Source organism: Nannospalax galili, unplaced genomic scaffold (genome assembly GCF_000622305.1).
Source record: "Nannospalax galili isolate Female #2095 unplaced genomic scaffold, S.galili_v1.0 scaffold531, whole genome shotgun sequence".
Taxonomy (NCBI): Eukaryota; Metazoa; Chordata; class Mammalia; order Rodentia; family Spalacidae; genus Nannospalax; species Nannospalax galili.
Window position 1 is genome coordinate 30,552 of NW_008329325.1, and position 15,362 is coordinate 45,913.

The 15,362-nt window shown below is 41.8% G+C and overlaps 1 protein-coding gene across 1 annotated transcript in view; it reads left to right on the forward strand.

The window, feature by feature from the left end:
- Positions 1-15,362, forward strand: part of LOC103736833 (multidrug resistance-associated protein 4) — a gene marked incomplete at its 5' end in the record, with an annotated part of 179,677 nt that overhangs the window by 15,943 nt on the left and 148,372 nt on the right. Inside the window, 5 exon segments of the mRNA XM_008836399.3 lie at positions 1,419-1,520; positions 5,211-5,300; positions 6,082-6,273; positions 12,827-12,921; positions 13,151-13,237. Coding sequence (XP_008834621.2) covers positions 1,419-1,520; positions 5,211-5,300; positions 6,082-6,273; positions 12,827-12,921; positions 13,151-13,237 — 566 coding nt within the window.

The window sequence follows — 15,362 nt, forward strand, 5'->3', positions numbered from 1 at the left end:
GTGTATGAGTGTTTTGCCTGCATGTATGTAAGTGCACCATGTCATGCAATGCCCGAGGAGACCAGAAAAGGGCGTTGGATTCCTGGAACTGGAGTTATAGACAACTATTAGTTGCCATGTGGGTGCTGGGAACTGAACCCTGGAAAGAGCAGCCAGTGCTCTTAACTGTTGAGTTATCTCTCCAGCCCCATCATTTGTCTTCTGAAAGATATGATAGAGATTCTGACTGGGATGAGATGGAATCTCAGTGTAGTTTTCTTTTGCATTTCACTGATGATTAAAGATGTTGGCCATTTTTTCCCACGTGTTTATTGATCATTTGTACTTCGTTTCTTGAAAACTGTTCATTTCATTTGCTCTCTTATTGATGGAATAATTTGGGGTTTGGGGGCATTTCATTTTTTGAGTCCTTTATATATTCTAGATATTCGTTGTCTATCAGATGAACAGCTGACAGTCTCCCTTTCTGTTGGTTGTCTCTTGACTCTACTTCCTCTGCTAGTTCTTACTGTTATTTCCTGAAGGCTGAAGTCCTTTTCAGAAAACCTTTGCCTGTGCTTGTATTTTGAAATGCTTTCTGTTTCCTCTAGCAATTTCAGAGTTTCAGGTCAGGCCTTCAGATCTTTGATCCATTTTGGTTGACTTTCATTGCAGCTTTTGTGAATGAATTATGTCTAGCATTTGAGGTACACAAAGGCCGTTTCCTGTTATATAACGGTCAGCAGGACTTACTCAGTTAAAGTGAGCTGACCAGCTGCTGAAATGAACACGGGTAGATGCAGCCACCCTACCAAATGTTTCTGGGAGATGGAAAGAGTAAAGAGCATTCTGTAAGAATACTGCTCAATGACAAGCTGTAATATGTTGATTGGACTCACACAGAGATGCTGGCAGATGGGCAGAGCCAGCCAGCCTTCTGTCTCTGCTCTAGGCCCCATGTTCTGCCTGACTAGGTTCTTGAAGTCCTCGGACTGGCCATCCTATTTCATCTGACTTTAGCATAATGCTTGGTACATGGTGAGGATCCCGTAAATATTTATCAAATCATTTCCTACAACCTCCCATGTTTACTATTAAAAAAACAGAATCAAACAGTAAAGAATGTCTAATTCTACATGTGCTTAACTTATATGGCAGTATTTTAACTTTAGGAAGGAACTAGTACACTTGTTGAGAAAACTGTGCAGGCTTCCCTCATGCTTGTGAAATCACAATGTAAAAGTATATGAATATATATGCAGATGAAGCCAGTTAATGCTTAACACCTTCTCATATGAACTAATACTTCAAATACAGTTGATACGATAATTTTTTTAAGTTGTAAGATGTTTTATATTGCACATTTCTTAGAAGTACTTGTTTTTGTTTATATTTTTATTCCTTCAGTTAAACCAGTTCATGTTTTTCCTTTTCTTTAGAACTTTCTGTTGCTTGATGAGATACCACAGCGCAAAGCCCAGGAGCCATCAGATGGTAAAACTATAGTGCATGTGCAAGATTTTACTGCTTTCTGGGATAAGGTAATGAATTCTCATGATTTCCAAGACACAGTGGGTGATGCTGAATTAACAGGAAATTTTGATAATTTTTCACTTACTGTTAAAGGTGATTGACTCATCTACTGAAAATATGCTATAACAATTCTAAAAAATCAGATTTGTGATTAATGGAAGGTAAATTAGGCTGAAGTCTTTGAAAATTGTTCTTTATCTCATTTTAATAAAAGCTTTCATTGTTGGCTTCAGTTTGATTTGAATGTGCCAAGTCTGTGCTTGGCATTTTTTCTGAGGGTTGGAGTGGGGACTCCCTTATTCTGTGCCTCTGGACTCTCTGGTTACATCATTGGCAGCCTGGGGCATGGAGGAGGCAGCAGGCCAGCACAGTAAACGCTCTCAGATCCTAACTAAGGTTTAACATGTTCCAAGAAGACAGGTAAAACAGGCCAGATCCTGAGGACTTCCCACACTTGGACTGCATACGACATATAGGCAAATAGGTAGAACAACAGGGATTGCCACAAGGAAGCGCTCACTCAGACTTATAGACTCAGTGCATCACATCCCTCTACCCACTGTTTCAGGGCCTTCTGCATCTGAGCTTTGGTTCCTCTGTGCAGAACTTACAATCAGTCAGTCTGGGAAACAGAATCTACTGCGTGAAATAGGAATTTCATGCAGGGAATTTGTTAAGTAGGTGATGAAAGCATCTTGGTTAGGCGAGGTCCCCCAGAGAGGAATAATTGCAGGGAAAGTAGTCCCTACACTAGGGTGAGAGGAAGCAACCTCACTTCACTTCCCCTTGTCTTGTAGGACAAACCACAGACTCCTACTCTTGTTACAAACCTGCCCATGACTAAGCGCTGTGTGGCCTGCATCACATCCCCCTAATTTTGATATAATATTGTCAGCTCTACCCACAAACCAATAATGTGCTTCCACATAAGGAAAACAAGGAGTTAGTGGTATAGTGGTTAGCATAGTTGCCTTCCAGAGACACAAAACCACATCACTGCATCTTTTGCATATGGAAACTCAGGCAAGGTGATTTACTTGGCCTGGCAGTTTCTCTTTAGCTGCGTGGCATATTCCAGCTTAATACACTTAAAGTGCTGCTAGGAATCACTGCCAAAATTCCACTATAAAATAAACACTCGGGCTGAATGCTGCTGGATTAGATATAGCACCAGGAAGCCAGTGTGCACAAGTGTGACCCCTTAACCAAATGTCTTCTCTACGAAACTCTGCAACATTCGGAAGTCAGCTGTTTTATTCTTCCAAATATTCTTAGACTAGTATCCGCATACAGAATGCTTCAGTGTGCCATCTGTTTCCCTGACCTTGTCTATAGGATGCTTATGTCCTTTGCTGGGGGGTCTTTTGGTGAGGTCCACATAGGTTTTGGGGTGAGGGAAAAGCATAGACATTGAGGATTTTCCAAGTGAATCTGGAATAGAAAGAACATAGAAGGCTGGGAGTTAAAACATACAGGGGTCCCATTACAGCTTGCTGGAGGATGAGGTATTTGGGGAAAGCCTTCCTCATTAACCCAGTTTTCTTTTATGACTTTGTCTCTTGGCTCTACAGTTTATGGTTCTGTAGGACCTGTACATCTCCAGAAGGGTGGGGTATTGTTCTCTGCTTTGCTCACTGCTGCCTTTCCAGAGCATGGCGTAGCTCCTGGTCAGGGCTCATCAATGTTAGCACCAGGGTGGGAGGTGTGTGGACCACTGAAAATGAAGAGCCAGAGCTTTATGGCCTGCCCCCATGCTGCCCCCTTGTGGCCACAGAAGAGCAGTGCTCAGTCCTAAGCCTCCTTCAGGGGGCAAATGCCTCCCTGCCTATACAAGAAATTGAGGAATCTGCCTGGTGGCTGGCAGATTTTGTATAGTTGCCCTCCTTTGTTCAAGTGGATTCTGCCCTTCTGAGACTTCAGCCTCATTTTGTAGAATCATTTTCTTGAGTTCCAAAGGCTGTGTTGCCTTTGGCTCGCTCCTGTATTTCAGTGTGTTGTACAGAACATTAGCCCCTTTAAGGGGGTGCCTTACCAAAGGATTGGGGTTCAGATAATTTTTCTATAGCGTTAACTATATAGTACACACAGCTTTTTCCTGTGAGCAATGCAGGTAGGGCTCATAACTGGAACTAGAGTTCCCTTCAGAGCAGTCTTCAAATAGCAGCCTTTTAATCTTCACCTTTAACATTTACTGTTAGTTGAGTGTGTTATGCTGTCTGAACATGTTGATGTCAGATCATACAAAGCTCTTACAGTTGGTGATTAATACTACTGCAGTTCTATAGTTCCAATTTAAAACCATTCTTTTTCATATAGCTGATTTTTGCTTGAAGCCTAGATAACTCAACGTGCTGATTGTCACTCCGTGGGAAAAGGAAACCTCTTTCAGGTTTATGGTGCTCTATTAAACATCCCCCTTTCCTCCTAACACACATTTCATTCCCTCACTTGATTTTGAAGTTCTGTGTAGAAGATGTAAATTCAGTTTGACCTTGAAGAAATTCAACTGAAAAACTATAAAACGAAAAGCAGCAATGATTAAGACTTTTCTTGAAATTTAGTGCAGATTGAGTATCCCTTATCTGAATGTTTGAATCAGGAGTGTTTCAAAGTTTGGATGTTTTCAGACTTCTAAAATCTTTCCTTGTATTTATATAATGAGATATCTTAGACATGGGACCAGTCTAAACATGGAATTCATTTGTGTTCCACATCCACCTTATACACATAACCTTAGTGTAATTTTATCCAATGGAGTTTCTACTTGTGATGTCATGAAGTTTCAGATTTCAGAGCACTTAGGATTTTGAGCAGTAGGAATAATCTTACATCTCTTTATATTAAAATGTATAGATTGTTCAGGAATGTGATTTCTGATCATATAAGGAGTGCCTTATTGTCCTCCCCCACCTCTGTGTTGTAGCATGAGCCTCCGTGATTTTTTAGTGGCGTTGTGTTGTCTCTGTTTAGCCAGCTAGGTAATGAATGCCACAGATATAAGACAGACTTTATCACTCATAAACCGTGCTTAATTTCTTCCATGTTTGTTGTTAAGTTCAAGCTCTGGTTAAGTGTTGACCATGTCTGTAGGACTTATTTTCTCAGTTTTCATATCAAATGTCTTCTTGTGTCCTGGGTATATCACTAAGATTCATTTTGACAATGAATTTGACAAAGACTAGGAACAAAATCGAATTGTTCATTGGGGGCTGGACATGCCATATACGTGTGCTGCCACCTTGTGGGTGTTAGTGTAATAGAAGACTAAAACCAAAGGTCCTGGCAAAAACCTAAGAATGATTAAAATCCTCCTGCATGGACTATTCTATTAACAATGTTGTTTTAGTAAGTCAGTATGAGCTCAGAAGCTTTCATTCCAAGAAGACTGCCTTGTGCTTTCTACCGCTTGAATTCTGGAGCTGTCTAGAGCTGCTTTCATATGGAAATCTGGGGTAAAAGAGTGGTTCTTCCTAAACAGACTCAAGTTTATTTAATAAACGAAACTTAAAGTTGCTGAACTATTTCAGACCCCATGAAGAAATGTGCTTACATGAAAAGGTTGTCACAACTTAGTATCTTAAGTACAAAGGAGATGTAGTTGTGTTTGTGTATCAACTGTCGTTGATTTTCTTCTACTTTTCGAAGTGATTGTGTTACTTCCTAAAAATGAGTATATTTTTGTAAACTTCAATTTGTAGACTTTAGACACCCCAACCCTGCAAGGCATTTCATTTACTGCCAGACCTGGAGAATTGTTAGCTGTGGTCGGCCCAGTAGGAGCAGGCAAGGTAAGTTTTTTGTTTTGACTAGGATTTGACTCCTGGGAATTATTTCTGTGGCCACAGTATTCAGGTTGGAATGACTGAGAAAGTGGGGGACTTCGTTTTGTCAGAGTGGACCCTTAGTGCTTATTTAGTTCAAGTGCAGCCATGGGCTGTGCTGTGGTTGGAGCAAAAGATTCCTCTATCTATGGTGAAGTTTTGCTCTGCGGGGTTCCTTTAAATAAAAATTTTCCCCAGTGCATTGGATACCTTATTAGAGCATGGCTTTTCTGGAACAAGTATTTGGTCAAGTAAAGGATATCTGGATTATCTGGATGCAGCAACTGTTTCATTCAGTATTGAATATGTGAAATGTGTACCATTACTGGGCTGCCCTGTTGCTGGAAACATTTTTTAAAGCTTTTGAGACTGGGTCTCATGTAGCCTCAAGCTCTATGTAGCCAAGGATGACTCTGAACTCCTGATACTCCTCTGTCTGCCTCCCAAGGGCACAGATGGCAGGCACACACTGTGTCAAGCAGTCATTGCTCTCTGCACACAGCATTTCATCAAACATTCTCACTTGCATCTAGCCCTTCCATGTAGCACTCCATTGGGGATCATATTGGGCAGTAGTTCTGTTTCCAAATTTTCACTGCAGCTTCTAAGTGACTTCCCTCTTCCCATTGTAAATGAGAGGTTTTCACTTGTCAACACCCCCCCCCCCACACACACAGCTGCTCAGCCTGCAGTACAGTGGTTTGTTCTGAGTAATGACTGCTCACATGTGTTTTGAACTCTGTTGCAGTCTTCACTGTTGAGCGCGGTGCTGGGAGAGCTGCCCCCGACAAATGGGCTAGTCAGTGTGCATGGGAGAATTGCCTATGTTTCCCAGCAGCCCTGGGTGTTCTCAGGAACTGTGAGGAGCAATATTTTATTTGGGAAGAAATATGAGAAGGAACGATATGAAAAAGTGATAAAGGCCTGTGCTTTGAAAAAGGTAAGTGATGTCTTTCACATACTCAATTTTTATTTCGTATATCCAGTTTTCCAGTAATATTATTGTTTTTGGTTTAAACTATAGGGTTTTGGAAAGTTTACTTTGAAAGATGTTTTAAAATTTTGTTAAAATAGTTTAATCTTTTGGGAACTCATTACTGTTTTAATCCTGGTTTGATAATATTTACAGAATGTTGTTTTAGGGTGTTTGGTTTTCTTAAGTTCTGTTCACTTTTTAAAAAATATTTTATTATTTTTATTTTATGTGTATGAGTGTATTGTCTGCATGTATGTAAGTGCACCTGTGTTGTGCAATGCTGCGGAGGTCAGAAGAGGGCTTCGGATTCCCCTGGAACTGGAGTTAAGGATGGTTCATAGCCGCCATGTGGGTGCTGGGAATCAAACCTAGGACCTCTGCAAGAGCAGTCAGTGCTCTTAACCACTGAACCATCTCTCCTGCCCCAAGTTCTGTTCACTTTTAACCATTCTTATATCTTTGATGTGCTGGTGATCAAACTCACAGCCTTGCTCATTCTAGGAGAGTTCCTGCCCCCTGCCCATGAACTATATCCCCAATCCTTAGCTTTTCAAAAATGTTGAACAGTTACAAATATTTGCAGAAGTTGGTGATGTACCCATCATCCAACTCTAACCATAGTCAACTTGTGGCCACTCTAATCATCTCTACTCCAATTTCAGAAGCTCCACACTCACCCCACATTATTCTCAAGAGGCTCCTGCACCTTTTATAGTTACATCTAGCACAACCTTATCACATCTAAGAAAATAACAAAATTGTTTGAGTGATCAACATTTTAGACAGTCTGAGTGATGGTTAACTTTAATCGTTACCTTGAGAAAAAAAAAAAATAGAATCACCTGGGAAGAGTCTCAATGAGGGATTGTCCATATTGACTTGACTTGTGGGCATGTCTGTCAGGATTGTATTAAGTTGATTGATGTTCTGAGAAGACTCAGCCTACTGCATGTAGCACCGTTCTTTAGGCAGTGTCCTATACTGTAAAAGAGAGCAGAGATCTGAGCAAGCAGGCAAGCAAGCAGCATGCATATAAATCATTTCTCTCTGTTCTCAACTGTATGTGATATGACTAGTTGTTTTAAATTCTTGCCACTTTGACTTGTGATAAACTGTAACTTGGAATTGTGTTCTCAAAAAACCCTTTATCAGCCCTCAGTTGCTCTGATCAGGATTTTTTACCACACAACAGAAGTGAAATGAGGCCAGTGGGTATGGTTCTTTAGTTATCTCAGTTAGGAACCCTCCTGACCCATTGCTTTGAGTCAGACTCCAGGTCAGCAGCACTGTGTACTTATTGATGGGTGGCTAAAGCTCTTCCTCTCTACTTTGTTTTTGGCCTGTGTTTTCTCTTTTTTCTTCCTTCCTTACTCCCTCCTGCCCTCCCTCCCTCCCAGTTTTTTGAGACAGGGTCTCATGTACCCACAAACTACCCTCAAACTCTCTATGCAGCTGAAGATCCCACCTCCACCTCTCAGTGCTGGGATTACAGGCATGCACCACCACACCCAGTTTGTGCTAGGCAAGCCGCCTGCCAACTGAGCTATATCCCAGTCCATCTTGTGTTTTGTTTTCTTAAAGAAAATGAAATGTTCCAAAGTTTCTTTTTAAATCCTACATCACTCCACCAGGAAAGACACTGAGCTTCACAGAAAACAGCAAAGCAAACATTGTAATTTAAGTGAAACTGGTGGATGACTGATGAAAACTGAACATACCTGACAGAATTTGAGTTAGCAAAAGGACAAAAGGCAAATGGTGGCAAACACGGCTACCGGCTTTGGGCTATAAGAATTGGTGAATAATAGCTCTAAAGGGCTCGCCACAGGGTCAGTTCAGTGCAGCCTGGACGTCTCACTGTTCTTTTATAGTCTGTGGAAAAGGCCAGACAGATTTTTCAGAGGTGTGATGTTGAAAGCTCTTTAGCTAGCTCTGTGAGGAAAGTGTAATTTTACTTGAACAATAGCTTGAATATCATGGATTGTATTGCTGAGTAGTTTCTTATGATGATGTGGACCAAAATATAATTTCTTATTGAATTGGCTTCTGGGTTACTGTGAGACGTTATATGTTTTTATAAATGACATCAAGTCAGTGATGCCAAACTAGATATTTATTAAGTACACACATCACACACACACACACACACACACACACACACACACACACACACACACACTGTATAAGACAGGGAAGCAAACACAGAATAATATTAATAGATCTCTTGTGTTCAGAGTCCACCATTCTCTATCTCTACATCTGTATCACTGCCCCCCTGCCCCAATGTCTTCAGTGTTACCATTGTCACTTGGTCAAACAGGGTCTGGAGATATGAAACAAATCACCTAAACGCTTGTTGATCAGGTTCAAACCTATCTGTATTACTCCAATTCCATTCCCCTTTGTGCCCAGCTACCTTTCAATTGAGGCTGTTGATAAGGCAGATCTATTTGAAATATCAGGTGATGGATGTAGGTGAACATGAAGAAAACAGACATGAAGCCTTCACTCTTTACCTTAATTGGGTTCAATCCTTGATGCTCATACCAGCCCCTGTATTCCTAGGGTAGCTCAGCCCTACCTTATTCCTTCTTGCTTTTGGACATCTGTTCAGGAATTCAAGTGTTGGGATAAGGGCTGCTGTTTAGTTTCTCCTATAGCCAACTGGAGAACTAGACCAGTACCATGGACAGCATCCTGGGCTCTGACCACCGCCTTGGGGGTCTTTGCATGATGAACAAGCTCCAGAAAGAATAAGCTTTCCCTCAGGCCTGGGTTGTATGTGGCTTTGAGGATGGTGACTCTCCTGTGTGTTGTTTATGAGCATGGATGTCTGTCTTGTTCTTCTGAGTGGCATGAGTGTCCTGTTCTCATTCCTACCCACTACATGAAGGCAGCTAAGGTGCAGGAGTAGACCTAAGCAGGTATGCTGGCCTGGCCGTGACACCTGTTTGTTATTACTTTGCACGGGGCATCATGTTATATTGTGGTCCTGGTGTCTGCTGCAGAATGAAAACACTGGCTTAGAAGTTTCTAAGTTTTGCTGTGGTTCTGAATGGCATTTATGAGTCTGCTTACCAGGTGATCATCAGAATCTTTAAGAAACCAGAGAAATATTTAATGTGTTTTGAGACCTTCAGCACCTCTCCTTTTTTGAATCTGTGTGTTAATGAGTAAATATAAAGATATATATGATAGCTTCCTGAAATTGTATGTAGACTACAGGTGAGGTAGAAAACCCTCCCCTGTTGGAGCAACACTGTTCTGGGTAGCTCTAGGTGTTTGTCCCAGTTTCCTTTCTTGTTAAATGGGGGAATGTCTGGGTTGACTGTAAAGACAATAGACAATGTATGTAAAATATAGACATGACAGGATTTTGGTAAATGGTAGCTATTACCACTCTTTTTTTCTAAATTAATAAATTGTTAGATCAATAAGTATGGAATTTTCTTTATTAATTTTTAAAGTTTATTTTATTTTTATTTTATGTGTCAGTGTTTTGCCCACAAGTAAGTGCATCACATGTGTGCAGTGCCCTTAGAGACCAGACGAGGATGTTGGATTCCCTGGAACTGGAGCTATGCATGGTTGTTAGCTGCCATGTGGGTGCTGGGAACTGAACTTGGGTCCTCTAGAAGAGCAGCCAGTGTTCTTACCTACTGAGCCATCTCTCCAGCCCATAAAGGCTTTTCTTCATAGCTTCTTCTTATCCCTTCTTATCTCTTTTCTTTATAGCTCTTCTTATCCTTTTTTTCTAGAGGAAAAACTAGAAAAACTGGATTTCTCATATTAGATATATTAGGTAGGTTTACTGTATTAGATCTAAGTGAAATAAACTTGTATGTTCATTGAGCTACAAACCTTGAGATGAAATGAGACAATGAGCAATGACGCACACTTAGCAGCTTCCCTCCAGGCTGCCGACATTTGCACTGTAATCTCAGTGAGTTACAGATCAGTCTCAGGAAACAACCGAACAGTGGAGTACTGTAGGGGAGTGTTAAAATCCAAGACCCTGGGGTCAGACAGCTCTGGGTTTGATTCTCAGTTACTCTTTACTGAGTGTGTTTTTGGCTGATTGTCTGAACCTTACCTAAGCAGCTTCTCGGAAAAGGGCTAGGATTGATTTGCTGTGCTCCATCCAACCACATGATACTTTGACAAAGAAAACAAAACTTAAAATCAAGGCATGGGCTTGAGGTACACGTTACAGAGAAAGACGTCAGTGAGTCAGAGGCCCTATAAGCATGCCTTTTCCCTACCCCTCTACGTGGTGGCCGGCACTTATTTTAAATTGGCTCCTAGTCTTTCACAAAGTCAGAGGAAAGACATGATGTCCACGTCTGAGTTCAACAAAGAGACTGTGAAATATGACCAGTTTTCATAACAGGGCAGTGGCCGCGTTTTCTTTAGTCCAGCTCATCCTTGAGTGGGGGGGGGGGCTCTGTGTGGCTGTGTTTCTTTATGGGCTACTAGGAGTGAATTACACTAACAGTAGTTTCCCTTTCTCTTGTAGTGTGTTTCATGCTATGGATGTGTTTTACTGTTGATTGGGTCAGAAGATAGGTTTACAGTCACCATAGCAATTTATAATTGATTCATGCAATTTTCTTACCCACAGAGGTTGTTTGTACAGGTGTTTCTTTTGATTCTCACGCATAGCATCCTGTGAGTTTAGTAATTCATGTTTCTCCAGGACATTTGTAGGAGAGGACGTAGGGAGGTCAGAGGACTTGCTTTTCATGGGGAGGCCTGTGTGCCATTGGCTTTGATGCCAGATTTGTCAAAACAGAGGCAAGGAAACAAGGGTTGATCTGTAAAGGGCTCTTGTCATAGGGTTTATGTGATGCAACAAATTCTGCCAAACTATTTCTATGCCAGACCCTGCCAGTGACAATTACAGGGAAGTAAATATTTCTAATACCTATTGTGTGTTAAACCTAATTGTTATCCTTTTATTTAGAGGATGTTTTGCCACCCTCCCACCAGGATTCTGTGCTTTGTCAATTTCTTTTTAGAAATATTTATTTTATTTATATTTTTATGTCTATGTGTGTTGTGCCTGCATGTATGTAAGTGCACCATAGGTATGTAATGCCCACAGAGGCCAGAAGAGGGTGTCACATTCCCTGGAACTAGAGTTACAGATGATTGTTAGCCATCATGTGGTTTCTGGGAATTGAACTCAGGTCCTCTGGAAGAACAGCAAGTGTTCTGAACCACTGAGCCATCTCTTCAGCCCCTCAATTTAATTCTTAAATAATATTAAAGTGTAAATAAAATTAAAAATCTAGGAAAGATTCCTAGATCTTCAAATAAGAACTACTTATCTTTCTTAGCTTTCAGTCTCTCCTGGCTTTCATGCAACAAAAACCACCTGTTCAGTCTAACTGATCTTATGTAGATTTTTATCTGCCATTCTATTGTGGTGCCTGTGAAGACATGGGTCAGAGTGAAAAGCTGGGGCAGAGACTAGTGAAATGGCTGGTGAAGCCATATGTGTTCTGTGATGAAATAAGTCTATGGCTTTCAAAGCCATGTGTGCTGATAGTTCTCATGTCTATTCTTTAGTGTGTCATTCAGATTTGCCTAGCTAGGAGCAGCAGGCACCTCATTTTGACCATCACTGGGCTCCTGATTTATTTCTTAAGTATCTGACACCTTCCCCAGCCTAGTTATCTGTGACATGTTCTCCCTTTTCTGTGCCCAAAGCAACATGGTCTTCCATAAGCAAGTCTTAAAGGGTCTTCCTCAAAAATTGGTCCTGAGCATGACCATTTCTGTCCACATCCCCTGCTCCCTAGCCCCTGATTTCTCATGTAGATTGTTGCTGCAGTTCTTACTGAGGGGCCTGCTAGCCCTCTGCCCTCTCACCATCTCTTCTACAAAAAGAAGGCAATGATTCCATCTACAACATGAGGCAGATCAAGCCATTCCTCTTTATTTCATGGGAGTAAAGCTGTGGTCCCTCCAGCTTCATCAGCCTCATCTGATACTCTGCCCCGGCTCCATGACCTGAAGGTTGCTGTCTTTTGAACACACCAGGCATACATCTGCTCATTGGACCTTTATACTGTGCCTTCCTCTGTGTGACACTTTTCTAGATCTTGGTTAGCCTATACCACCCTAAACCCTCCTGATCTCAGCCCTTGGTGACCACCCTATGGAAAATAGACTTCCCTCTCCATCCTCCAATGCTAGCTTCCTTTTGTCTTAGTCCTTGTTGTCATATGCATTTTGTTAATGTGTTTTTTTCATATTGTCAGTGAAATATGTCATATGAAAGCTGTAGGGACTTTGTTTCCTACACAGCCAAGGTCACTGTTCAGAACAATACCTAATCTCTAGTCAGTGCTCAGCAAATAGCTGTTAAGTGCATAAATACCCAGAAATACAGCATGAAAATGTCCAAGTCCTTTGCTGTTGATTAAATGCATGTATTTGTTTATAAGGTGTGAGAGGACAGGGGAAGAACAGCTTTAAGTCCTTTTCCCTCCTCTTGTTTTTCTCCATGCAGGACTTACAGCTTTTGGAGGATGGAGATCTGACTGTGATAGGAGATCGGGGAGCCACACTGAGCGGAGGGCAGAAAGCACGGGTGAACCTGGCACGGTAAATTGCCTTTCCACAGCCACTCTGCTTGTACCTTTATGAAGCTTTGGGTGGAAAGACCACCCAGTGGGAACAGGTGGAGCCTGGTCACTGCATTAGTATGAGGCACTGGCTTTGAGTTATTCCATAGACACTTTGAATGAACACCAAATTGATGAATGCCACGATAATCCGAGAGAGTGGCCAGTGGGAGATATTCTTCAGTCTGAACCCTCTTTTTACTTTTCAGAGCTGTCTACCAAGATGCCGACATCTACCTCCTTGATGATCCGCTCAGTGCTGTTGATGCAGAAGTAGGCAAGCACCTGTTCCAGCTGTGAGTCTGTTCTGTCTTATGTCATCTCTGAATTCAGGAACCCTTTTGAGTGGGCTAGGAAGGCTTTGTAATTTCTACAGATTCACCGAGGCCCACTTTATGTCCCTCTTTCCCTCTCTTCCCCTTCGGATGACCCATTTTAGAGGAGGGGAAAAAACATAGAAATACAAGGTCAAGTTAGGAAAATATGGAAGGTGATGCCATTGTAGTGAAGTGCATGGAACACGTGTTAGAGTTTAAGAAACAGAGGCAACTTTTTAAAGTCTTTCCTCCAGCTACTTAAAGTTCATAACCAAGAGGCTGGAGGATCCAGACCCAGGAAGAAGATGATATGCAGTTTTTTTAACTGAAGGAAGGGATTTGGCAGCATAGTACTGGGGTGTCAGTTTTTTCTTCCATAATTATTTTAAAGATTTAAAAAAAAATTATATGTATGTATGTGTATCTATATGAATGAATGCTATGTGTGTGCTGGCCTTCTCCTGGAGTCTGTCTGAAGTGCTCCTAACTGTTGAGCCGTCTCTCCAGCTACTCTTCATAATTTTTTATTCTGTGTGAGCAGTGAGGTGTCAGAACCATTGTAAGGCCTCCAGGTCTTGTTGGTTTATGCTAATTAGTCTATAAGTTTGGAAATAATTAGAAAAGCCTAGAATTAAGAATGATTTGTTCCATATCAGTACAGTTTCAAGAGTTCAGTGTTGCTTCATGGATTCTTAGTAGAATTAACACTGAGACTCACAGCTGTATTGGATTGGCTTGCCTGTGAAGCCTGGCCCCAAGGATTCAATTTAATTTCTTTCTCTCACCTGAGTATTTTCTGTTTTTTTTTTTTTTTTTCCCCCTTTGGCACTTGTTTAGCTAGTGAGCCCATGAGGTGGGAGACTTCAGAGCCTTATTTGGGTATGCTGTAACAGCATTTTTTATATATTCTAGAATGACATTTTTGAAAACTTGTGAACTTGGTCTTATTAAAGCAGCACCCAGGCCTGCCCCCAGTTAGCTTCTTATCTGTCCCTCTCCTTGCTGATGGTTACAAGCCTGTTCACCTGCACTACTGGAAGCCTTTTCTTGCACTGAAACAGATACTGTGACAGATGTCACTGCATGGCACATCTTACCCTGCCAAGGAGGGGAGAGTAAACCAGAGAAGTAAAGGACCACACTAGGAAGAAGAAGGGGGATAGAAAAGTTTAGATCTCATTCCTGCCCATCTGGAATTTGTGTCTTTGTGGAACACATGGGAACACTTCAGCTTATCCAGCTTAGGCTAAAGGGGGTTTTGGTGTAGGGCGGTCTGTGTTAATATGAGGAAGTAGTGGCTGGCTACCAGCATGTGGCTGAAGTCTACCCAGAAGCTCTATGGGCTGGTTTTGGCAGGAAGTGGCCTGTGGTTCTACAGGCTGAGAGGTTTGGGGACACTGAGAATAGAATTTCCTTCCCTTTGGCAAAAGGAACCGTAGATGTGGAGGTGTAGAGGTGGGGAGAAGCTAGGTTCTGGAAAAGAGCAGCAAGCACGCATGTTTCCCTCAGGCAGAAAGAAGGTAGAGATTTCACAGCAGAGAAAGAGCTCAGAAATGCTAGCTTTAAGGTCTGATGTTCTTTAGCTCAGGCTGCCAAAGTGGAATGCTGCAGATTGTCTGGTGCACACGGCAGGGCTTTGGTTTCTCCCAACCGTGGAGGCTGGCAGTCTGTGATCACAGTGTCTTATTGGATCAGCAAGGCGACCTCTTCACTGTGTCCTCACATTCTTTTTTCTCCTTATATGGCTGTGCCAGATTTCTTCTTAAAAGGCTGTCAGTCAGGTTGCTTGAGGACCCATCCTCTCAGCCTCTCTTAACTTAATTTTCTCTCTGTAGGTTCTGTCTCTAGTCATCAAGTGTTGGGATTGGGCTTCCACATACAAGTTTGGGGGAGTGGAGTTTGTTCATTGCAGGCTCATAAATAGCAAAGAAAAGATAGAGATTCAAGCATAATAAAATAACACATCTCCAGACTCTGGATTATGGGGCTGGAACACATGGTTGAGCGTGAGTGACCTGGGACTTGGTGTGGGGATTGGGAGGTGATGGAGAGAGACTAAATGTTTCCTTACCAGCATGAGGATATAAAATGTTCATGGTATTGG